At 32.4% G+C, this 26,740-nt stretch overlaps 2 protein-coding genes across 3 annotated transcripts; one reads left to right on the top strand and one right to left on the bottom strand.

Moving 5' to 3' along the window:
- The first annotated feature begins 2,964 nt into the window (after nucleotides 1-2,964).
- LOC105156078 (heavy metal-associated isoprenylated plant protein 30) lies at nucleotides 2,965-5,002 on the top strand. The gene is made up of 3 exons (XM_011072116.3): nucleotides 2,965-3,145; nucleotides 3,847-3,922; nucleotides 4,626-5,002. Exons 1-3 carry the CDS (start codon nucleotides 3,116-3,118, stop codon nucleotides 4,946-4,948), a joined length of 429 nt encoding a protein of 142 aa, XP_011070418.1. The 5' UTR covers nucleotides 2,965-3,115; the 3' UTR covers nucleotides 4,949-5,002.
- A 10,166-nt stretch (nucleotides 5,003-15,168) lies between these two features.
- LOC105156077 (B3 domain-containing transcription factor NGA1-like) lies at nucleotides 15,169-22,608 on the bottom strand. Of its 2 annotated transcripts, none has more exons than XM_088875344.1 (3): nucleotides 20,693-22,608; nucleotides 20,163-20,242; nucleotides 15,169-19,363 (listed from the first exon to the last, which is right to left on the bottom strand). In XM_088875344.1, the coding sequence occupies exon 1, from the start codon at nucleotides 21,986-21,988 to the stop codon at nucleotides 20,741-20,743; it is 1,248 nt and encodes a 415-aa protein (XP_088731470.1). In that variant the 5' UTR covers nucleotides 21,989-22,608; the 3' UTR covers nucleotides 15,169-19,363; nucleotides 20,163-20,242; nucleotides 20,693-20,740. The 2 variants fall into 2 exon arrangements, with proteins under 2 accessions (XP_088731470.1, XP_088731463.1); XM_088875337.1 differs by having other exon boundaries at nucleotides 20,163-20,239.
- Between the last annotated feature and the right edge of the window lie 4,132 nt (nucleotides 22,609-26,740).

The following is a 26,740-nucleotide window of genomic DNA, read 5'->3' as shown; positions in this document are numbered from 1 at the left end:
GTACTAACTATTGAGGAGAGGTATGACTAGGTAACTATAATCCTAGCAAGTGTATCATATATACGGCTAGTAGGCTGAAAGATCCGTTGATTCCACTCTTGCCACAAGTGATACACTAATGACGCCGATAGTGCGCGGTATGAGGCGTTGATGATGTGCTTCCCTCTTTATTTAAGCAACATTCACTCTACGGCAATATTCCACGATCAAATAGGTCATCGGACCCGTACAATCCTCTGAAAATTTGCAATGCACTAACGAATATAATGACACCAAAAGAATAAATGCTCATGTGTCTCAAAGATACCGTCTTGGCAAAGGACACATGCCCGTCTTGGCAAAGGACACATGCCCCACCTGAGTGGTGCAACCATGGTTTGTCAAGAGTAAATAATTTTTTCAAAATGGCAAGCCATAAGATAAATTAGTTGCGGCAAATCTTGAAAGGACCCAAGAATAGTGAAGTACAGCCTACCTTGGGTCCTCGAGGACAAAAGAGGTGGTACACTGCCGCCGTTGTAAAAGTATCGCCATTCAAGTGTCAAATAATATGATTCTCCCCACCATGAATGACAGGCAAAAGGTGAATGATCGCCATGAATTTATTAATTATTGGCGGCCAGCTCCATTCTCAATCCGCAATGACCGAGTGTAGGAGTGTAGTCAGAAGGGATGTTCGTAACGATCGGGTCAGTAGGAAAGTGATGAATCAATGGCCCCAATTGATGCCAAGGGTCCTGCCAAGGGGAAAATAAATCCCCATTACCAACCGAAAAGTCGATTAAGGTAATAGCCATGGTCGGAGAGCAAGAATCTAATGCCACCCCCACGGCACCCTTTTGTCACTGACTGTCCAGATAGTATTAGCTCAAAGCCGGGTGGAATAACCAATCAACCCAGATGGAGTCCTATTATCGCACAATAATTTATCATAAACTCGATTTAGGGCTAAAATATCTATTTCGGGGATGTTTGCAGACTTTGGGGGCGAAAAGACAAAAATTGAGACATGTAAAAAAGATACAGAACTCTTTTACAATCTTTAGAAAGATAGAGGATAAAAATACCAAACTTGTGGGGACATGATTTATTTCGACAATTTTTATAAAATTCGACATTGAAAGAATTAAAATTATAAAATGTCAAAAACTTGTAGGACGATTTTACAATTATATATATATATATATATATATATATATATATATATATTGCTTGTTTTTATATAAATAGGTTACGATTATGACCAAACTATACAAGACGGGGAGGTCTTTTTAACCAAATATTAAAACTTAAAAGTGAATGCCAAAAACCAAAATCTAAAAAGAGATGGATGCAGATAACTCGACGTTACACACACCAACTCATTGGTAAACATTGGACTAAATAAATATGTTAAATAACTCAGCTAATTACCCATCACTTTATTATTTTTTGCACTTATACATTTATATATAGGATGAATTACAACTAGGAATGATAATTGGGCCTGAAAAACTGGATCTGGACTTGGATCCGTCAAATTTTAGACGAGTTTGGTGTTCGTTTCGGCTTAATATAATTTTTCAAACAATTAATTTTTTTTTATAATTATAATAAATTTTAAATCCTACATATATTCTGATACTAAGTATGACTGAAAAAACAGTGGGCTGTCTGGCTTGGATTTCTACTTTGCCAGTTTTATTGCAACCCCAAATGATCAAATCTACCAACATCTGATCACACCCCACTTCAACTTTCACAAAATATACTATACCATAAATGAGATTATTATTGTGCCAACCAGAAAGAACCTATGCCTTAACGTGTAAGAATTCAGACATAAATTATATGTATATATATAGGCAGGAATATTATATATTTATATATATATATAAATGGTATCCATATCTTTGTTGCTTTTAGTCCATATCATCTGAACCCACAATTAAAAAGAAATCTAATATTTTTCCCTCTCTTTTCAGTACTTACTTCTAGACTACATATGTTCTAATTTCAAGATTAATTATTACATATAATTAATTAAATTAAATTAGTTGTTGGAGGACACGTGAGTATGTGTGTCCATGGGTCTAATTGCATGTACAAGGTTCCTTCCTCTCCTCTGATCAAGATCTCCAGATAATAAATAAATAAAGAAAAAGGAAAAAGGAAGAAAGGGTAAACAGGAAACCTAATAAATTATTGAGGGTTGGGGATTGGGAATATATCTCTGCGTATAGAAATTGATATGCCTACGCACTGTGTGTTGTTGATCAAAGAGAAATTCAAACGCATTTTGAAACATCTTTTACTTCCTTAAGCCCATCAATTTCCCAATATTCTGTTTTCATTGTCAGCAGCCATTTTGGATTGGGATTGGGATTGACCCACATCACATCTTCATCATAACCATATTGATGCTGCAATGCAGGCTGCTCTATAGATACCATTCCCTCCCAAAACCCTACTTTCTTTTCCCTACACACAATTACTTCATCATTACAATCCACATACACACAGTTTAAAAATTATTGTAAATATATACGAATTATAAAATCATAAGTTTTTTCGATCGTGTTTAACAACATCTATCACGATCTTTAATCGTGCTTATATATATTTTAGCCTCGAGTAATGGCTAATAGCTGTTGTGCAGTAATTGTTAATTCGTCATGATATGTTACTTTTTCGTGAAGATAATTAATTATAATAAAAAATTATATTTTTTGAAACATGCAAAGAAACACAAACACACGCGCCCCGTGCACCTGTTAAAATAAAGGATTAAGATAAAATAAGGGTAAAGGATGAGGGGAGGGAATAGTTTCATCAAACAGCTTTCTTGGTGTGGAATATATGATGAGGAAAAGGATTGAAACTTAAGAAAGAGATGCCTTTTTGAGGAATATTTTCTTGACATGGGGATACCCTACTACTCTTCATTGCTCTCTTCCATCCCTTTATATATATACACACACACATCAAAGGGACCAGCTTAAACTACTCAAAGAGACTATTTGGCTCTATCGACCATCGTACGTACGTGTCTCTGCTTCCATATATATTGCTTCGTTCACTATCAAGACAACGGCAACAAAATTAAGGCGACGAACGAGACAAATACTAGGACAACATGCCTAAGGGTCGACCGCTTTCTTTGCAGGTTTACTATATATTATTACCTTCATCGATATCCTTAGATCACATTCAACTTGTATTAATTGATGCATAGCCAGGTTATGAACTTGTTCTTCTATTTGAATTTTGAACTTCCCTTATACGCGTAGATGGCCTTCTTTCCAGCTTGTACGGCCAATGGATCATTGGTATAAATATATATGTCTCGGATGCTTTCTTGAGATCCTTGCTGTACAACTAACTAGACGTCGAGTCGTTAATATACATCGAGAAATAAACATGCCATACTATGTGTATATATATAAATATATATGTGTGTCTGTGTGTGTGTTTCGAGGGCTTTAATCTATAGGTTTTTTGTGTTTATATATATATGAACTTGTTTATTATGTATGTAGGTAGGGTATCCTTGGACAACTTGCTTTGTTTGAACTTTTTGGTACTTTTAGCATTTGTATGAAGGATTAGGGTATAGATGCTCCACCATGTTGGGAGTAATAGTATATATATATATATAATAGACATGGACAATTAATATGCATGCTTTAATCTCTTATCCCGGTATATAACTAAAGTTTATAAAAAAGTGTATATATATATATATGTGGCTGAATCTGTATATTAAATGGAATAAGAAGAAAAGATGCATAAAATATTCATACATATTAATGGAAACAAAGTCTTTTTTTTTTTTTTATGTATTGTTAATGAATTGTAATTGTACAGACTGTGGAGCTGAAAGTGAGGATGTGCTGCACTGGCTGTGTGAGGGTTGTCAAAGAAGCCATTCACAAACTTAGAGGTAAATCATCTTTTATATTTTTAATGCTCTATTCATCTCACTCCACAATACAGTTCGGATCTTCTATTTCAAAATTGTGTAGACGGAATTAAGTCTACTCCCTTGTTCAAAAATATATGATAAGAGGGGCTTGTGGAAACACAAACGGCATAGACTCCCCCTAAACAAAGAAAAACTGACAACAATCGCTTTAGGGGTCTTGTTGCTCTTTCTTTTCTTTAGGTACTTAGTTTTATTACGTTCAAAGAGATTTCCACTTTTGGTCCTAGCTATAGTACCTTTTCTGTTAGATATTTTAATAAAAAATATGCCAAGTGCTTAGTACATGGCCCTCTTAGGGTCTATACACTTTTGGTCCCATATTGGTTATGAGATTCTCGCGTTTACTCCAATAACTTTAAAAAAAAGTAGTATTTCTGGTCTCATGCACTTTACGATCATATGCCCTTTTTTATTAAATATTTAGCGAAAAAAGTACTATAGGACAAAAAATACTACTTTTTGAAATTTATTAAATCAAAAGTGAGGATCCCGTAACTAATAGGGCCATAAGTATATATAAAGGCCTTAAATTATGAGACAAAAAATATTATCTCGCCCATTGGAGAATCCCTTCAAATACTGTTAAACATGCATGTATCTATAGTATAAGAAGTTGAGAGATTTTATGTATACTAACAAAGTAATTGGACTGAATTGGAAGGGGTGGACTCGGTAGAGGTGGAGCTGGAGATGGAGAAGGTGACGGTGATAGGGTACGTGGACCGGAACAAAGTGATAAAGGCGGTGAGGAGGGCGGGGAAGCGGGCGGAGTTCTGGCCCTACCCCAATCCTCCTCTCTACTTCACCTCCGCCAACAACTACTTCAAGGACACCACCGTCGACTACAAAGAGACCTACAACTACTGGCGTCACGGCTACAACGCCGCCGACCGCCACGGCGCTCTTCACCTCACCCACCGTGGTGACGACAAAGTCAGCAACTTCTTCAATGATGACAATGTTAATGCATGCACCCTCATGTAAATCAATTAATTAATGTCATCTCTCCAACTTTTAATTATTTACATTTAAGTGCTACTATTTCTGTTTATTTAACCACACCTTTAAATTTGAATATATAGAACAACTCTAGGGCTGTTTGGTCGAACTTATAAGCTTTTTAAAGTATCTTATAAGATTATGAAAATTTAAATTATAAGATGTTGAAAATGTCTGCGGAACGTTTAGAGGAAAACAAAAACTTATAAGATCAAAAAATAATATATTAGGAGCTTCTCTGTAAGAAATATTATTTTTGATAATGACTAATTAAATTAAAAATAAAAAGTGTAGAAATACAAATTAAAAATGGTTGTCCAAGGATTATTAGTCATTGTTTCTGCAAGTGAGGCCAAAACAAATCACGATAACAAATCTTTTCAGATTGCCCATTTTCATGCAAACATATTCGAGCAATTAATAGGGCATGATCATGCCTTATTGAGTGTTCAAGTCTGTTTTAGTCTTATTTTTCCTTAATTATTGTTTGGCTTCATTTGGGGCTTTTTGGTGCTCTTTTCTTTAAATTTGGATAATATCAATTCTTCAGTTAAAAGATGCACAATTCAATTATCTATGCAATAAATTCATTCTAAAACACTTGAATTAGGCATGCATTTGAGTAATAAAACACATCCTATATCCCTCGCATATACTACGGCCCATTGCATGGCTGTGATTAGTGACTATTTGCTACGGCTAATTTTTCTAGTGAATTCTAATTATGGTTTCAAGCTTATAATTAGAGCAGGGATGTTCTCTCTCTCTTTTTTTTTTTTTCCCTGAATGCACACACCCAAATTGGAACATTAGATCTTCCATAGGAAATTTTGAGTCCTGATTATTGGGCTGTCCTAAAAAGACCAGACAAGAAAGTAGTCCCATTATAAGTCTTAATAGGCCCAATGGCCCATTGAGATAATGTATGGGGCTGGAGTCTGCATCGTCAACATATACATGATTGGGCTTTTTATTTCTGTTGGGCTTCGTTTTGTTTCCAATTCAACCCCTTCTTTTTTTTTTTTCTTTTAATTTTGTGTCCTGTAATTAAAAGATGTGGTGACGTCATCCAATCAAACTCGTTTCAATATCCGTCTCAATTTGAGACAGGTATTTTTCATTTAAAAAACTTCATACCAAATAATATATATATATATATATATATAGACACAATGTGATATATCATGTTCATTAAAAAATCAATAACATTTAGGTACTTATTAGTTTTTTCTAAATGTCAATCATAATGAATTAATTCTAGAATATTCAATTATATTTTTTATTTTAAACTAAAAATAAAGTTGACCCTAATTTAAATCACAAAAGTTTCGAGTTGTACTACTAATTCAACTCGTGATTATAAGGGCTGGTTTATAGTGATTTTAAGAGATCATACAAAGTTGATACATTTAGTTTTATTTATGATATCTGAAAAATTAATTAATCATAAGGAAAATCATAATAATAATATTTAAGTGATTTTTGTGATATTTATAACTTGATCTAAAGGTAACACTTAGGCCTACATTTGGATCCACGTACTCCAAATCATGGATTTTAGATTTTTAAATTTATTTAGGTAATTATAAGTTCAAACAATATCACATCCGTCAACTTCAATTAAACTATATTTTGTTAAATAATGATAAATTTCAAATTCTTTTGATATATAGTTATTTCGAATTATTTTCTCAAATTCTTCTCCCATATTCAAATCTATCGGTTCAAATATGACCTAATATACCTTTTATCTACGAATTACGATATGCATGATGGTGTTTGTAATAAAATTAAGAAAAAAAAAAAAAGAAAAACAGTACAAAGGGTGATGAATACATAGGCTGAGAGCGGAGACACTAGATTAAATATGACATTTAACCATGACTATTATCATGATTAAAATTAAATAATCATAGTAAATAGTAATTGAACACGGCTACGCAACGATTATTGACTGTGATTTTGTGAGTGTAGCTAAGACATTTATAATGACTAAAAGCCATGACAAAAATATTAGCTACGACTCATAGACATGGCAAAAATGATTTCCATATTGAATATTTTAAATTTTTACATAAATTTTTATTTAATTATAATTAATAATAGTTATTTATCACGAATTTAGTTCATACCTAATAAAACTATAGGCAATAATAAACCTTTTTTTCCAGTGAAACGAAGTATAGAGGTCCCCGGTGGGGGGAGGGCGGGGCTGGGGCTGGGGCAGGAGCTGTCAAGTTTGTCTTTGTTGGTGAATGCTTGCTTATATAGGCTGTCATCCTTGTACTTCCAACCACCCCCCCCCCCCTTCTCTGTTCCTAATCTTTCTCACCCTCCAATTAATAGCCGGTACCACTACCGGCCAAGACATTCGATTTTCAAAGTCATAGATCGCTTATAGAAATACTTATATATTGTTTATAAATACAGTTTTTATATTGGTATAAAAAATCGAACACACAATTTTTTTTCTTTTTGTTTTTTTTTTGCTGATCGGGAAGTGGCCCGTCTTTATGCGGATACATAGTTTATTAGCAAGTAAATAGGTTTAGGGATTAAGAGAGGACAAAAGTGGGAGGAAAAAAGGGAAAGGAATTGAGGGATGGGGAATGGGTGGGGGACAGCAGCATTAGGGGCTCCAGTTTTGGATGATACCTTAGCATGAAGGATCGATCAGGGTTTGTACTCATCGGCATTAATTGTGGGAGAGAAAGCTGCACTTCCTTGCTCTTGTTCAGCCTTCCCCAATAACAATCAATGATTTAATCAATGTCACTTCTCTTCACACTTATTCCATCCCCTCCATTTCCTACATTGAGGCCGGTAATATTGATTCGAATCGAACTGAACACATCATGTTTTAAGTTTTTATGATTAAAATTGAAAAAAACCAGCTAAATGTGTAATTAACGTAAGTTGTTGGACCAAAAGCATTAACGGCCTATAATTGCAGGACTAAAAACATAATTTTGCCGTTTGAATTGTAATTAAGTTTGAAAAATTGTGTTGGAATCTGGTTTGATATATTATTGAGCTCGTACAAGCTTTTTAATTGGATCAATTTAACATGAATCGAGCTCGAGTAATTTAATATTTTTAGATTGAAATATGCTCGAACCAAGCTTGAAACTAAGTTATCGAACAAAAATTTTGTTTGAATCTGGTATATTAATCGAACTCAAACGAGTTTTTATGAATCGATTTTAATCGAATATCGAATAGTTTGGTTTACTTTTCAACTTACCTACATCCATGTAACTAGGGTTTGACCGCAAGTTTATAAATTCTTTGATTACATGAATTTAGATGAATGGTTTGATGAAATTAAAACTTGATATGTAGTTGGATTAGATCTTTTTTGTTTGCAATGAATGTGAGATGTATATATGAATTTAAGGTTTGTGTTAGAAGGGTTGAAGTTTGAAGTAGGTAGGGATGTGGAAGGTGGTGAGTGCAGAGCAATTAGGCATATATTGAGAGACATATCTGTCCCAACGTTGTGGTTGCTTGAGAAATGCGTAAGTCCTCTTTACGGCTGTTATGGAAGGTCGTGCAGAATGACAAGTAGCTTTCACAACCACTCTCCTCTTCTGTACAATTCGTTATTATTATTGCTGCTGCTGCTGCTGCTGCTACTGCTTTCATTTCTGGGATCTGCTGCCAATTACTTCTTCCCTCTGCGCACTTGGTAATTGCGACGCATACATGCCCCCCATGCCCGGCCCCCCTATACTATACATCTCCACCCCCCCCCCCCTCTCTATATATATGAATCATTCTCTTTTTTGTTTTTTTTTTCTTTCTTTCTAATGGTTATGTCATTAATGGTGCGTCTGTATTAATTGCAAAAAATGAAGTTGTTCGGCTTATGAACCTCAAAGTCTTTTTAGAATAAAATCGTTAGACTCATGAAATCACAATATCTCGTGCCATGAGTGCGTGCTGCATCAATTTTAGCATTGTTTGTGGACACTATGTCATGTGCTTATATAAGCCTCTTGTTTGAGGCTGATGATGCTTGCATGCATTTTCACATCAGTTGCAAATATAAAATATTGTGCTGCTTATAAACTAAGGTTATGATGTTGGCAACAGTCTCACATTAGTTGTAAACATGGAGTCTCTCGTTTGCGGAGAATAGCTAATAATGCTGGCACAATCTCAGTTAGTTGTAAACATGAACCCTTTCATTTGGGGGCAGACGCGTGCGTGTCCCACATCAGTTACAAATATTGAGCTTGTGCGGCTTACATAAAATAAACTTGGGTTGATGATGCTAGCACGAGTCCTACATCAGTTACAGATTTGGAGCTTGTCTAGTTTATAAGTTCCAAAACCTTCTTCCTAGTGAGACTTTTTTAGAACAAAATCGTGAACCTCATAAAATCACAGCGGACACTATATAATTTGCGTCATAGTGCATTGATGAATCACACGTCACATAGAGGATGAAAATATTGCAGGTCAAACAATTTTTTAATTCCTTACCAAACTAATCTTATAAGGGTCAAGATACATATCCCTCACATGCATCAACGTATGAATATATAACTGCAGTTTGAGCGAAAAAAGATTTATTTGACATGCAATAAGTAAATTGAGGACAAATATGGATTTTCATTCATCTTTTTTTGCAAAAATCTACAAATTCAATGAATTTTGAATCACAAAACAAACTTTAAAGATATTAAATGTAATTTTTCAGACCACAAAAGAATCACGTTTAATTAAATCAAATCTAAAAAAATTATTATGTTATTATTCCTTAATGAATATACAAAAAAAGATTATAATAATTCTTAAACCCTTTTAATCGCGGAATTTCTCAAGCCCACGTGAGTTAAAATATTTATTAAGCTATGAATACAGCATATGATACAGGTCATGCATGCTGTGTCTATTGCCTAGCTATGAGTGTGGAGGAAAGGCGTAAACGTACGGTCTATGGTTAATGTAGCTGGTTGTATAGCTTGTGGTTGTAGGCAGGCTTTTTTCCTTTTACCTTGTTATTACCATCCTTTCTTTCCTTAGCTTTTTCAAACCCTCCTTTTTCGCAAACCCCTTCCCGTTTCCCTATAATCTCCATCTCTCTCTATCTCTATGCAATCAATTCCACTCCTCGTTTCGTATTGATTGTTTGCCACTCTTCAAATTTATAACCTTGTCTACTTCTATGCTTTCTACACTTGAAATCCACATATGGAGTCTGTGCATCTCTATAGCCTTCAATAAAAGTTCAAAAGGGGAATTTGATGTTCTATTCCAATTAATATATACATACAATCACGTTTATAAAAACTTTTTTAAATAAAATAATGCAATAATGTAATATATATATACACACACACATAACATGTACATATATGTTATATAGGGATAATTGCATTATCCTTTCTCAAATTTTGATATAATTACATGTAAATTTTATGTGGTTTGAAAAATTAAAATTAGTATCCCTGACGTTTGTTTCTGACTACAAATAGATCCACCTGTTAGTCAAAATTCTCCGAATTTGCTGATATTAGCAAAAAAGTTGAATGAAAATTTATATTTATCCTCGGTTGATACCCTTATAATTAAGGTGGATACCTCATCACATGCATTATCCTATGAAGTATAAGAGTAACTTAGTTGAAAAAGATTTGTTTGATCCACAACAAGTCAGTAATAAGTCAATTGAGTAGGGATACATATAGAATTTAATCTAATATAAACAAATTCGTGGAATTTTGACCAACGAATAATTATATTTATTAAATAGAAATAAACATTAGGTGTATTAAATGAAACTTTTCAAATTACATAAAATCTATATATAATTACATTAAACTTTAAAAAAGAACAATATATTAATTTTTATATTGAATGAAATAAAAAATGCAATAGAATTTGAAACGTAAAACCTGATCCAGTGGATAACGCCAAAGGCAAAATGAAAGGAGAGAGGGGGGGGGGGGGGTAACAGAGAGAAAGGGATGATTGATGGGGTCCCAAAAGTTTGTGCAGTGAAAAACAAGAAAGATAGAATGGGGGAACAAGACACAATAATATCAAACGTGGTCCATGAGAATGGGATTTTCCCTGTTTTCTAGTGTGTGTATGTGGTTGGGAATGTGACAATGAGGAAGATGTGAAATTACTGATGCACCCATTCGGCCCGGATAAATTATACCCACATAGAGAGAGTTAGAGGATGGACTGAATAGTAATTTTACTTTTTCAATAGTACCGAAAAGCAAAGATCGATTGATAATAAGTATTAATATCCCCTCGATGAATGAAAGGAAAGTTAGCTGAAAAATGACTTGAAAAAACTCCCATCTTTTGGAAGGTGAATTTCAAAATTCATGAATTTATCTCGTTGCAAACTGACTTTGATAAAAAAGCGATACTAAATTTTATTTATGACAACATGGATAAGATATTTATTTGTTATATAGTATTTATTGCAAAAGTAAATATCCTAAAACTACCTTTTCTTTTCCTTTTTTTTTTTTAATAAATTTTTGTTCTTCATTGATTAGGGCATATTAGGCCTGTAACCTAGCTAAGGGCATATATATGTATTGTTTGTCATGTGTAGGGTGGGGACAATGTTGGATTAAGGTTTCGCAAGTTGGGATTTAACCCTTGTTTCCAGGCACAGAACAAAGCTACCAAAAAGTTGTCTACTTTCTTCTAAGAATAAATATCAACATGAAATTAACACACATAAGACCCTATGTATACTTCAATTTAATCCACTACTACCCTCTTTTCATATAGTACTTCATCTGATCTTGTCACTACAAATATGAAAATAGTGCAATTTTAGTCCGGTTGAAATTTGTAAAATGATATTTTTGGTTTTGCACGAATTGATTTTCATAATTCAGTTATTTAATTTTAATTTTTTTTGATAATTTTAATCATTTATGATCAAACTGAATGTATATTGTATGTTACTTGCACATGACACAATTAAATTGAAAACTTTTTAGAAAAAAAAGACTAAAATTGCCTAAAATTTTAAAGTTACGTGACTAAAATTGTAGTTTTTCCCTACAAATATATAAAAAAGTGATGATATTAAAATGGCTAAGGGTCACTACTTATATGTCTTATGTGACAAGAATTTCTATTTTATCACTGTAATAATTTTCATCTTAGTAACAAAAAATTGTGTATAAAAGTGTGATTGACACATGTAACGATAAATGCAACGTCAACAAATATTTGTGTTGTCACTGATATATTAATTACAGTGATAAATTAATTCATAATTCTGTCGACTAATAATTGTATTTAATGACAAAATTAAAATTATTATCACTTAAAATAAAATGTAAGTGATAATTTCAAAATCGTCACTTAAACTATTTAATTAATTAATGTTGTGTTTTTGGTGAAGTGAGCAATAAATACATAGTAAGTATAATTAAGTTTGTGAAATACGTAGCTAGTATGTAACTATGTCCGGTAGAGCCGTCATGGAGGATCGTGCTTGCATTATATGGATGGTCAGAGTTTCTGCAACTCATCTAGTGTTGGCTAGAATCAAGATCTAATTACGTGAAAATTAACACACTGGTCAGGACGTATGTTTAACTCCGACTGAACGCTTTGACAAGAATTCGAACCCACATCGTGGACGTAGCAACATTTAATGGATTTTAATTTTTCTTTAATTTTTTTGAATCATAGCAACGTTGGACCTTAAACCTAATTAATATGTCTATTGTGGAGTAGCATATTTTGATTACGCCTATGTATGTGGAATGAAAGTAGAAGTGAGTTGTAGGGTTTTTCTTTTGGGGCATGTTTTTATAATGTAAAGTCTGCCCTAGATTCCATTACTTTAATTTGGGGGAAGACAATAAAAAACAAAGAGGGAGTAGCTAAGAATTAAGCAAAGACCTTCAAATCTATATATCAATAAGTAAAGCTAGCTACTCTAGAATAATTAATTAAAAATATGGATTAATTATATATTAATTCTTCACATTGGAAATTCTCATTGACATTAATTAATATAAATTTGCTAAAAAAAAACTACAATACAAATTCCAATATTAATCAACTCTAAATGTTTCAATATATATATATATATATATATGAATAATTACTTTTAATTTAGGTACTTTGACATTTTCATTCATTATCTTTCTAGAATTGCAAAAGAGTGTTATAACTTTTTGACATTTCATAAGTTCGATCTTGTGCCTGATTATGCAAAAGTCGCCGAAATAAATCATGTATGCCTCACGTAGTTCATTTAAATTGGGGTTTTGTTCACTTTTGTCAATATGGACGATTTTTTTTTTTTAATGATGTGGATCATGATTTATTACAATATTTTTTGCAAAATTCGGTACCGGAAGAAACAAAATCACGAAATGTCAAAAAGTTTAGAACTATTTTGAAACTCTACAAAGATAAAGATAAAAGTACCAAAATATGACATAACATGACCAGAAATATATTTAAGCTTAACTAGTTAAATAAGTATAACAAAAGTTTGAATTATGAACACAACCATACGTCGAGTGTGCCCCAATAACTAGTACTTTTTTTCTTATTCCATTCTAGATTCGATTGGTGCAATTAACATTAATTACAATTTATAAGGGATACGCGAAGATATGATTAGTCCCAATCTTAAAGGGATAATCCAAAATTAATAATTAATGGTGGCTAGAAACCATAGAATCTTTGCTAATTGGGTTCCTAATTGTATTTGAGTAGTGCTACAAACCCTCTTTTTAGATGGTGTTAAGAATTATATACATTTATAGGGTTTACTTTGCTTCCCAAAAGAAAAACAATGTACTAATTATTAATTAATATTGTCTCTACTTTTACATGCCTTTCGGTCCACAGCAAATATATGTATAGGATGAGTAGCATCTGCACTATTAGAATCAAAATCAATTAACCATATAAAGTTACTTAGATTGTTATCTATACACTTTACATTGTGCCCTCATACTTTGGAATCGAAGGGGGAAAAAATGGTACCTTTAATGGTGGAAGTGAGTGCAGATTGGACTGAAAATTTTATTTCAAATTTTGATGCATCATCTTTTATTTTATTTAATGAAAAAAATATAATTTTCGTCTTATAAATATAAGATGGTCAAGAATTTGGTCTGGAGATTAAAAAAAAATTGTAATTTCAGGATAATTGACTGGAAATCTCCAAAGTAGCGTGTTAATTATATGTGCAACACGTACTTTTCTGGTCAATTTATAAATTTCGGCCAGAATTGTCCGCAACTTGCCAATAATTTTTTAGTCTTGTAATTTATGGGATATAGGCATTTTTAGCCTTGTAACTTAAGGGTGTTGGTATGTTTTGTCATGTAATTCAGAAGAGTTGACATATTTGATTCTACATGAATTGATTTACAGGACTAAAATTGCAACTTAATCGAGTCATACGTAAGTCAATTGATTTTTTGGTCAAATTAATCGGAAAGGACTAAAAATTATCAAAATTTATAAAGTTACACGACTAAATTATAAAAATCAATTCGTGCAGAACCCAAAATACCACCCCTCTAAGTTAAATGACTAAAATTGTAATTTTTTCGAGTATTAATTTTGGCCATGGGCAAATGTAGCTATAATTTATGAAAACTTGAATTTTGATGAAATTGATTAATCCTAAAAGTGATCATTGAAGGGGCCTAAAAAAAAAAGTAAAAAGAAATTGTGTTGCATTTGACACTCAAATTCATGCTTGTTCAATGCCAGGACCAAATAGGCATTTAGTTTTTCTTGTTTACTATAGAAGAAAAGATAATAAAGTAGTAATTATATTAATTAAGTTACAGTAAAAAAAAAAAAATAGCTGCATTGTTTATGTACACAAGTATAACATGTGATAACTATATTTATTGTTATTAAGTGGCATTATATAATTAATTACTATACTAATTATTCTATATACACAATTTGGTTTTTTCTTTATAATTACCTATATTTACAAACTTTTTTTGCACTTACAATATTATAATGAAAATTATTAATCAGATAAATTATAGGTCTTCATAACTAGTAAAAATTTACATATTGTTTCTTTAATACTAAAAAAATATGAGGAAAGAATTAAAAGTGAGATTTTTTTTGCAAATTATAAGATAATTACATTAAAATTTCATAACTAGTAGAACATGTAAGTGTACTGATATTGAAATACGAGACGAAAAATACTAATTTCATAATTGAATTAATATAGATCTGTAGATGGAGTAGGAATGACATGCATACATAGATACATGTGAGTAAGTGTGAAGTGTGCATGGAAGGATGGATGGATTAATGGAAAAATGGGGGTGGGGGGAGAGAGGATAAGTAGTTTTCGGACAGTGAAATGATGAGGTGGGAGTTTGCAAAGTAGATGAAAATGTCTGGGGTTTGTGAATGGTTCCGTTACCATTGTCTGCTCAGATCCAGCCATAAACATTCATCACTGCATGCCTTTCATCTCATCTCATTCATCCATCCAACCCCCCCCCCCCTCCAATCCTACCTCCCCTATCCTCTACACCTAGCTACCTTACACATCATTCATTAACAAACATGACCATCATCATCATCCCTATTTATTTTTCTATATTTAATATAATAATTCTTTATTTCTCTACTGCTGATAAGTGTATTGGTGTTGTACGTACTGTTATACATATACATATATATATATATATATATATACAGAGAGGGTTTGTAGAGGGGGACCTGACTAATGATCTAATTAACCCCCCCCCCTCCCCCCCACCCCATATAAATATGTATAAGAAAGAAGCTGTAAGCATGGGAAAGCTATTCACAGCTTTTTATTTGCACGAACCACAATGCTGGCTGCTGCATTCTAATTTTTACCCTAACTTTATTCATCTTTAAATCCATATTTGTTTCTTTTGGTCAAAATATTAATATTTTTAAATAAATGCAAGATTTCAAATTGGAAATTGTGATCGTCACATGCGTTATATATGAGAAATGGACTATTAATTCCGGCCTACATTATAAATTAATGATTATGGCTTAAATACTATATTGAATCAATACTACATATCTACCTCGATCAAACTAAATAAATGCAGACTTGAGTTTTGATTGCAACATTAATTAATATTTATCATGATTTAGTTATGGATAAAATATTTTAATATGATTTTTTATTGTGTCGGCCTCGCCTACAGAAACAACAACATTAACTAATAGTTGTTGCACAGTATTAACATTAGTCATTATTTTTTTAAATATTAATAATGGCAACTAGACACGACAAAAAAAAAAAAAATCATATTTCTTGTATTCACATTTGACGCACATCACTATGCCGCACGTCTTAAGCTAGAGATAAGTACCACTGTTGACACACTGATCAGTGGGTGTATGACGACAATTACTGTATAGCTTTTATAAATTTGGATCTAATTTAAGTATTTGAGGTTTTTCAGTAGATAATAACCCAATAAACCCAACCTCTATAGCTTAAATTTCTATAAGTACAATGAGAATATATATATATATATATATATCTCAATAAATGTAGTTATTATGTAATATACAAATATATATAACAAATGATGAGATCGAATTTTAATTTGAGTACTATTGTTACACATGAATGGAAAAGTTATGATTTTAGGCATGTATGTACTAATCTATTTTGACAATGTTGTGCTATAATTTTAAAAGTTACATTGAGTACAAAAATGATCAGAATTTGCTAAAACAGTTGATAAAGTGCACATCATCAGTTTAATTAGGAGCACTTTTCTAATAATTTTAATTTTTTTTTAAATTATAAGACGAACTTATCAAAATGAATTCATATAGAACTAAAATTTCTGCAGCATACAAGACCAAAATTGCAACATTTTCCACATGAATAGTCTGATTAATTAGCCACGCAAATTGGTGGAGAATTGATTTCTTCATTGTATTATATGTTAGAGGTTTGCTCTATTGTGATTAGAAGCTTCGAAACATGCTATCTATATATATATGTGTGTATATATGTACTTGGAAATAAAGTCCTGTTTGGATGTCAAAATTTGTTGCTGTGAAAGATTATTAATTACTCCATATTCTCTCAATGTACAACATAGTTGGAGACTGCATATTTCTCCACAGACAGTCAATTTTCTTCTGTTTTTGACCTCTTATTTCGGCCAAGCATATATGTATGTTACTGTCAACATGATGATCTTCTCGAGTAGTACTAGAGGATGGATCGATCGATCAATAATAGATCTACAATTTGGATGATTTTTTCACATATTTATCGAGTAGAAACTTTTTATAATCAGATGAACGTACGTATTGATTTTTCTATCCATAATTACACACATCGCAAATATCGTACGTGTCTGTATATACACTTTCAGACATATATATAGACATCAAGAACTGCAAAGTGCGGCGACACTTGCTAAAAGAACCAATTCATACAATTAGGTTAATTATTCAGGTTGACACATATGATGTGCATGAGTTGCTGCTGCAAAAACTAAACCTATAAAAAGAGACTGCATATATTTATAGATATATACATACACATAATTGATGACTTTATGGGTTTTGAGCAATGAACAACCTAAAACAACTGTAAATAGTAATTAAGGAGATCAACACAGTACTGTAATTTTGTGTCAACTACCAACGTACTGCTAATTTTCTTGCATATGTATATATTATAATAGCTTTTATACATACTTTTGAGCTACCTAGCTAGCTGCGTTCTGCATGTCTTCCTGACCTAATTAACCTTAATTATGTATCATTTTTGACAAAGTAGACGAGGTAACGCATTCTCATATATATATATATATATATTACCACCTTAACAATTAATTATGAAGAAAATTACGCCTGCATGTCAGCTGATCCACAATTAAAGTTATATATGATCATGATAAGATCATGACAAATGAACAATTGCCAATTAATTTTGTCAATTAAAAGTAAATTAAAGAGATTAAAGATTGTCCTGGCCGTAACATTAACACGTTATGTGAGAATTATATATATATATATATGCGAATCATTAATCACGACTAAATTATTTATATCTTTAAGTGACAATAATGTATACTTTATCACACCAGTAATTATTTTAAATTAATTTGGAACAATTAAGTTTCAGTGTTAGTGACAATTATTAATTAGCAACATGAACAAAAAAGAGTTAGTGAAGAACAACAAATTGATACAATTAGGACTTTGTCAAAATATATATGTACTATATACTGTGATTGAGATGGAATTAATGCATGAAGGGCAACTTACCCAATTTAAATTTTTTGTCTATTTATGAAAAATAAATATTATTATGATAAAATAAAATAAAATGATTGTCATCACTTAATTAACACATATGTATTATTTATCATGATTTAATTAACATATCCATTAATATATATTATCAACAACAATGAGTGATGACAGTAAACCCCTACTGCTTGTAATACATCCTACATATATATATGATCAGTTTAGACATTTAATTAACATTTTTATATATATGTTAATTAAATGTGTTTGATCATTAAAGTTGGTTTATAATTATCAAATTCGGTCTTTAATTATTTATTCAGCATAATGTTGGTAGAAATTGGGTGAAAATTAATCAACTAATATATATGGAGTTTTACTTCTTTTGATAAATTCCATCAAAACCCGACATTTATTTATATGCAATTTACCTCAAAAAATCCCCAATTTTTTTTTTTTTTGAATTCTTTAGCTACTTTCATGCCAGATTTTTACTCTTAGCAGAAGTAGACAGATAATTGTGACTTATAATCTCGGGATTTTATCAATTAATTGCCTGTAGGAAATTTACAAAGTATTGAATTTCCAACCAAATTGAACTGAAATTTTCACTTAGTTCATATATATAGTAGACTAATTAAGATTAAAAAGTAATTAAATAAATAAACTATGAAACCAGTTTAAAAAAATGCATTTAGGTTTTGGGCTACAACAATAATGATAATGTAACAATGCAAGTTTTAATTTCAGAGATGCCCTTTCCTCTTGGATTTAAACACATATCATTCTCAAATGTTAAGTCGAAGAAGACATATATATGTCTATTAGACATAATTTCCACATAATTGACCTTTTAACATATGATGTCTGAAGAAGATGATTCATTTTCAGCTGTAGGGACCAACCTTAAGTCCAAGGCCATTAATATAGCTAGGACTATATATACACACATATCATCACTTTTATTTATATATTTCTTCTTCCTATTTAAATATATATTAAAAAAATTCAAAGTATTATGTATTAATCTTCTCATTGAATCTTAAGAAAGTTCGTCGTCACATACCTTATCCATCCTGAGCCCAGTTGTCCATCACTTATTGGTGGAGCAAACGTCGTCCCCGTAAGAATTAGCTGAAAACATAAATCAATGAAAATTCTGATTATTACAAGCGGACAACACGGAGTATGTAGAAATATATACAGTATGCTTTCTAAAAATCAATGGATAACTTGCAAATTTGAGTGATATTTCTGTTGATGTGTATATCTACATATGCTAACTGTAATAAGCTGGGGTACTTGTCAGTCCCAATTGTTTACTACGTACTGTTTTGAGGTTACACTTAAAAAAGCAAACGCAGAATGCACAAATATGGCTCCATATCTGACACCATGATCAATCGGGTTAAGGTTATCTGTAAATCTCTGATGCATGATTGGGGTTAAGATTGTTTGCAAATCTCTGGGATATGTCAGCATTGTACTCTTATGAATCCGATGTTTGGAAGTAACAGGAAAACGACCTTCTTGTCCATAATAATGAAAAGATTACTACATAAACAACTCATGATGAGAGTTAATCATGAGGTAATATGAACTCATATATTGGTACGTTACTTGTGTTTTCATCACAAACGCTCGATCGATCATAGGTACAAGGAATTAGGCAAATGGCCTAACCCGTATAGGAACAGACGGGTTTTACTAAAAAAGACGGGGATTATGCAAATGTGGAAATTTTTGCTTTCAATGGAATGAAGGAGTTTCAGTATAGGATCAAGAAAGAGAGGAAATTTAAGGGAGAAATGGTCCCGGAATTGTGTAAAAGTAAGAGAAGGAGATCGAACAGCAAAAAAGAAGCTGAACAGGATCGATGATAGATGATAAATGCAAGCAAATAAAGACAGCTAGGTGATAAAGTTGTACGTACCTCTTCAAAGCTCCCCAACAATTCTGGTTATGGGCCGGCGGACGTGCACATCAAAGCAGCCGCAACATCATAACAACCTGCTGAAGATAATTATAACACGAGTGATAAAGAAAAAGGGATGATTAATTTCTGTGTTGTCAAATTCTCATCATCAGGCAATTCGTACCACATTCTGCCTGCTTGATGAAATTAAGAAGCAAGACAGAATCTGAATGAACTACTGGAGGATGGATGGATATATGTATATACATGTTGAGGGACATGGAAAAATTAAGCATAAAATAATGGGAGGTGAAATGTCGACAAATCTGTTTATCGTCTATTTATGTAGTATTCTGTCATCCATTATACACAGAGTACTGGAAATCCCAAAAACAACTGTGCTTTGGCAACTACCGACAAATGTTTCTGTCGTCTACCATAGCTGAAGAACTGAATTGTGAAGTGATCAAGACATAGTGAAAATCGATCTCAGGATTCTGGACCGAGCTGTATATGATGATGGCCACGGTTGGTTGATGGATTATTACCTCGGTTGTGAAATTTTGGGGGTTCTTGAAATTGCTGATCATCAGAATTCAGATGTCCAAGTCCAGAGACATGGAACCCTTGCCTTTATCATCATTGTCACTGTAATTAGGCCTTAACTGGAGAGACGGAATTGATGAAGATGAAGAAGAATTATAATCAAAATGGGGAGGAGGTAAGGTGGGATGGGGTAGGGTGGTGGAGGACAGTATATCACATTCATCTGACTCAGAAATGGGACAGTCCATGTTCACCCCGAACAGCCTAAGTCGCTTTGCTGCAGCCTTCCCTTGGACCACCGGCACCGACTCGAATACCATTTGCTCTAGTCCGCTGCTCCTTTGCGCTAATCCCGCTATTCCTAACTCTTGTGGGCCGCCCAAAACTCCTCCGCCGCCGCCTCCGGCGAATCCTGGAGCTGATCTCAAGTACACAATTGAGCCTGGCGGACAAGGGTTTCCATTCACAACGTTGTTGTAGGAGTAAGGACCGTAGCCTGTTGGAGGATGATGGTAATGAGATTGATGATGATGATGTGTTGTTAGGAAGTGTGAATAGTCCCTCGACGGTGGCTGCATAAAGAGGGGATTCCAGGGGTGAATGGACCTGTGGAAGGAGAACTGGTGGGGCATCGACAGTGTGGGAAGGGAAGGCGGAAGCTCCGGCGCATCAGGGCGGCGCCGCCAGTCTATGAAAAGTCGATCTTTACCCAAATCGCCTACCCCTCGCTGGAACGAAACGATATCTCCGGCATCGAGCTTCTTCTCCTTGACGAATCGGCTCCACCCTTTAGTCATCACATAGCTCTGGCTGCTGTTCCAGTATGAGTACCTGAATCGCCATGGTTTCCCATTCCTATCCTCAAAATTCAACAGAAGTCCCTTCTCGTTCGTCGACGAATCTAAAGGGAAGTACTTCTCGGCGTGCTGCTTGGGGATAACCAGCCGATTCAGCTTTCCCACATCGCTCGGCGTCACAACCTTGTCAAACATGTGCTCCCTCTGGATTACCACAGCGTTGCTGCTGCAGCTGCCGCTGCCCCCATCCCCTCCTCGCCTGAACAGCATGTGATCGTCGGAATCGTCGGTGGGCTCATCACCACCTCCACAATTATTGGTGGGGGAGGAGGCCGGCGGCGGAGGAGCAGCACCGCCGTAGGATTCTTGGTGGTGGTAGGTGTGAGGAGGAAGAGGAGCCCTATGGTAGTGAAAAGAGGAGGAGGAAGAGGAGCTGGAAGAGACGCCTCTAGAGCCTGTTATTTCTTCATAAAACCCTGGTCTACCTGACATGAAATTCATGATTCTTGCGAGGATTAAACTTGTCAAACTCAGCTCAAAATCTGACAGATCTACAGCAAAGGGTCTGAAAAAAGAAGATTGAAGTATTAACCCCAACAACTACAGCTAACTTTTACACAAGGATTAAACACTTTCATATATATATAAATAAATGCTCTCTTCTGCTGCTGGGCTTGCTGATCTCTGCTCCACGTACGGCTACCAGAGGAAGAAGATGACGACGAACAAGAACAAGAACTACTGATATATGTATATATATATCAAAAAAAATGTGGGTTTTGAATATATGTAGATAGAGAGAGAGAGAGAGAGAGAGAGCAATAAGCTAGGGTTAACAAGATATATAATTTTCTTTCATTTGGGAAAGAGAGCTAGAAATAATTCATATACATGAATGAAGGGGTTTGTTCTTTGACCCTAGCTAAGAGGATTTCCCCAAGAAAACCATGGCATGGAGGGATTGAAGAGCAAGATTCATATATCTAGTGTTGTCTTCTGCTAGTTGTTGACCTTTAATATTTCTCAAGAAGCAGAGAGAGGAAATGCAGAGAGAGAAAGAGGGTACTATATGATTGTATGTATATATGTGTGTATGTATATATGCAGGTTATTTTCTTGGTGGGTGCCTCCCCCGAAGCTTCTCAAGTTAGGCCATTTTCCTTGAATTTATTCTACGTAGTACCCCATTCCCCCGCTCTCAACCCCCCCCCCCCCCCCCTCCCTTTACTACTATGTATGTATATATCTTTAGAGAGAGAGAATAGAGAGAGAGAGAGAGAGAGGTAGGAAGACTTTATACGTAGCTAGGGGAAAGGGGGAGAGTGGGGGCCCATCAATTATCTGGCTGGGTTCATGTGACCTCCTTCTTGTCGTCTGCCTAGGTCATAACATATTATATATATATCATGTATAAAAATAAATACCTGTATATTCTAATCCAACCATACTTAATACGTCTATATTTTAAGTTCTTAGATATATTTATTTAATTTAAAAAATATAAAGAAAATTAAAATAAAAATAATTGATCATAATCCATAAAATAATTAACTTTTAAAATGTGCTTAAGGAAAATTTATTTATTTGAGGATAATTTAGTACATTAATGATTTGGCAACCAAAATAATTATTTTAGGAGTCTTCCTCTTAATAAATAATGTATATATCTATATATATGGATTGAGCAAATAGCAACAATATGCAATTTTTTTTTAAAGGAAATAGTAAAAAATCCGATTCTACTTTATATTAATTAACAATGAATTTAATAAGAATTTTATTTAGTAATTATCTTGAAATTGATTTTAACATCAAATATTTTTCACAGTTATTAAGTTATTTTGTTGCAGTGGATGTGCCAAATTAAAATAAAAAATTAATTAAAATGTTATTATTATACGAATAGTATACATTTGATATATAGTAGTTATTATACTTATCATGCTATTAATTCATAATCTTCAAATCAAATTATAATACAGTAGTGTGGTATAATTAATTCAACGACGAAATTATATTCTTAGACCCATAGGATCGGGTTTCAACACTTTTAGTCCTCTACTTTATGAGATTTTCAAAACGGTCCCATAATTGAGAAGCTTTGACACAATTTTTTGAAATGGTTCCAAAATTGAGAAAAAAAAACTCAATACATCTAGTTCTATAAATCCCGTAAAGCAGATGACTAAATATGTCGAGTTTCTTAAACATGTCGCGTTTTTTCAATTTTCGAACCATTTCAAGATTTTCGTAAAGTCGATGACTAAATGTGTCCTATCCTATAAAATTACAAGTGTAATTTTGCCTAATTTAACGGAAAATTCTAATCAAAACTTATTGTATAATTAATTATTTTATGTGATCTGTATATCAATTACAAGATAAATATACTAAATTTATCATATAATCTATTGGGATTGGAGCAAGTTGATGAGGGATAGAATATTTGTGAAGTGGGAGGAGATAAAGTTTGATAAAAGTAAAAGAAGCAGAGGAGCCAGCTGTTATATAGGGGTGGGCAGGGTAAGCTTCTAATCCTACGTGTATTTATGCAAGTTGGGACGTGGTATTATTGCAAACATTAATTAAGTAAAAAGTACTTAGTATTTAGAAGATGACATGTCTCCAATTATTAATGTCCAAAGTCGTCTACTCGAATTAATATTAATGTATTAGCAGCAAGTAGTCGGTCATTAGGTTAGATTATTGTTGACCTGCTGTCCTAGTTTGTCCGTACAACTTCTCTAATTTGTTTCTTTATTACCGGTAGAGTTTAGGTAACCCCTCCCTTCACCTCCCATCTCATTCCCACACGTTCTACAGTAGCATCCCTACAATAATTTACATTTCTCAATTTGTTCTCTTCATGTTACTTTGCATTAGGATAAATGTAATTTAATCTGTCAAAATTGGGTTTCATCAGATCTAATTTATTTTATTTTTTAAAATAATGATGAATTATCATTGTTTTTTTTTTTTAAATAAATTGATTATATATCATCAATATATCAAATATTTATATTTGACAACTATCGATAACTATAATAATCATATACTAATGATCATCAATATTAGATAACTATATATCTAAGCACAATTACTATTAAAATAGAATAACATCCCACACGTTGGTGGGATTCAAAATCATAACCTTAAAGTTATGGAGTCTCAATCTTGCCAATTAAATTTTATTTGAACAAGAAGTTTCAATGATAATAGGCACAAACTAGCATAACATAAAGCCAAGACACTTTTTTTTTTTTTGGAAAAATATAAATAATTTTTTAAAATTCCACCTAATTTTTTATTCATTAATTTTCCATTTCAAGATTTATATATTTCTTTGAAATTAATTTGCATAATGTTTTCATGAAGGGGAGAAAACCCTACAAAAATCTCAACTTAATTTGAGATCAATTGGTATTTATTTAAATACCATGAGGTTAATTTTTTGAAAATATTTTAAGATCATGCATGAGAAATATTTATGTTAATATATATAAATTAATTTAAAATAAAATAGTTTGAAGTTAAATCTTATAATTGACAACTAAGCGTTGATAGAATATACAATTTGATGAGTTTTGCTACAGTGTATAAATTAATTTAAATTAGATAAATTATTTAATATTTTTATTAATTTACTATATTGACTTTTTCTAAACTTTCACTTTTTGATTTTCTATAAATTTCCTATATCTACGTACATTCTTTTTTATATATATTATGTGTGTGTATTTAGTGATATTATTAAATTCTCTATTTACAAAAAGTAACTAATTATTTTTTTATTATTTACAACAGAAAGAATCTGAATTATATATTAATTAGCTAATCACAACAAGTGAACCAATACATATAATTAAAAGCCTACTTTTAGGGGGAAAATATAGAAGAAGAAATTAAATTAATTTTTCTTTAAAAACATAAAAGTAAATGCAATTCATGAAATTAAGATACATATGTCTTTTATCACATGGGACCAAAAAAGTCTCTTCTTATACATACAAATATATATTACACTACAAAAAAATATAATATTTAGCAATAACTAATAATAAATAGCCATAACAAATAGTCACGGAAAGATTATCGGCTATGACTTTTGTGAGGGTGACTAAAATATTTTTTAATGACTTTTATATTTTTGCCATAACTCTTAATTAATTGTGGAAAATAATTATTTTATGGTAGAAAAACTAAATTTTTGTATCGATTTTATTTAATTATAGTTAATAATAATTATTTATCATAATTTTAGCTCTAGCCATTAATATTATATAGTTAATAATAAGTCATTTTTTAGTGTAATTAATTAGACGGCGTTTCTCCACATCGAATATGTAAATATGTATATATATATATATATATAATAGATTAGAGAGAAACCTTTATGAAAATTAAAGTCCACATGCAATTGAATTAGGTTTTAATTATGAGTTGATTATTAATTATATATATTGGTATGACTATTTCCTAATAATATATCTCACCCTCAACTTGGCTTTGCTACTGCTTAAACCGGGCAGTCTATCTATCACACTCTCCCTGGACCACTCCCACTATTCACCCCCCCACCCCCCACCCCCACCCCCCACACACATGTATACATATATATTAAAAAGATTAATTTAGATTGAATTTGTATATCTCAAAACAGTAACCAATAACATAATAAATATATTAATGTTGTTGTGTGATTCGATCGATTGATTAACCAGATTTACATTAAATAAGAATTTTTTGATATATTTCCAGCTGTGTGTGTAGGGGTGGGGTGGGGGGTGATAGGGGGTAGTAGGGGGAATTATGGACCATTTGGGTTGGGAGCATGACAAGTTAAAGGATGAGAAGAGGTGCTCAATTTTTGAAAAGAAAAGGCTGCCCCTAATGCACCTATACGTACAACTCCCTCTCTTTTACATTTATTACACGATTTACGCCTATTTATCATTTATAATCTTATTAATATTTTTATTTTATTGAAACTTACAACTCTTTTATATTAAAGTTTGATCTGCAATACAAATATGAGTATGTTATATTTATTTTAATTAATAATAAATTAAATAGAAAAATAAATTTAATTTGTAAGTAGACGTAATTGTATGAAATTAGTTCTCTTAAAAGGGACGTAATCGAGTACTTAATTCAACATTGTGAGCTATGAAGTTAAACAGGTTCTACCAATGGTACGGTATTTTTGGTATTATAAATTGGTGAAGTGGTATGAAAACTACCACTTTGAAACTA

This window comes from Sesamum indicum, linkage group LG2, assembly GCF_026168435.1.
Source record: "Sesamum indicum cultivar Baizhima isolate 11 linkage group LG2, ASM2616843v1, whole genome shotgun sequence".
Taxonomy (NCBI): domain Eukaryota; kingdom Viridiplantae; phylum Streptophyta; class Magnoliopsida; order Lamiales; family Pedaliaceae; genus Sesamum; species Sesamum indicum.
The sequence above is the reverse complement of the archived record's forward strand: the minus strand, read 5'-3'. Positions and strand labels throughout refer to the sequence as shown.

What these genes read in the sequence shown, in the direction of transcription:
- LOC105156078 (XM_011072116.3), top strand. Translation starts at nt 3,116, where the DNA reads ATGCCTAAGGGTCGACCGCTTTCTTTGCAG. An exon ending in GTCGACCGCTTTCTTTGCAG is followed by an intron (nt 3,146 to 3,846) that starts GTTTACTATATA and finishes GTAATTGTACAG; the next exon opens with ACTGTGGAGCTGAAAGTGAG. An exon ending in AGCCATTCACAAACTTAGAG is followed by an intron (nt 3,923 to 4,625) that starts GTAAATCATCTT and finishes CTGAATTGGAAG; the next exon opens with GGGTGGACTCGGTAGAGGTG.
- LOC105156077 (XM_088875344.1), bottom strand. Translation starts at nt 21,988, where the DNA reads ATGAATTTCATGTCAGGTAGACCAGGGTTTTATGAAGAAATAACAGGC.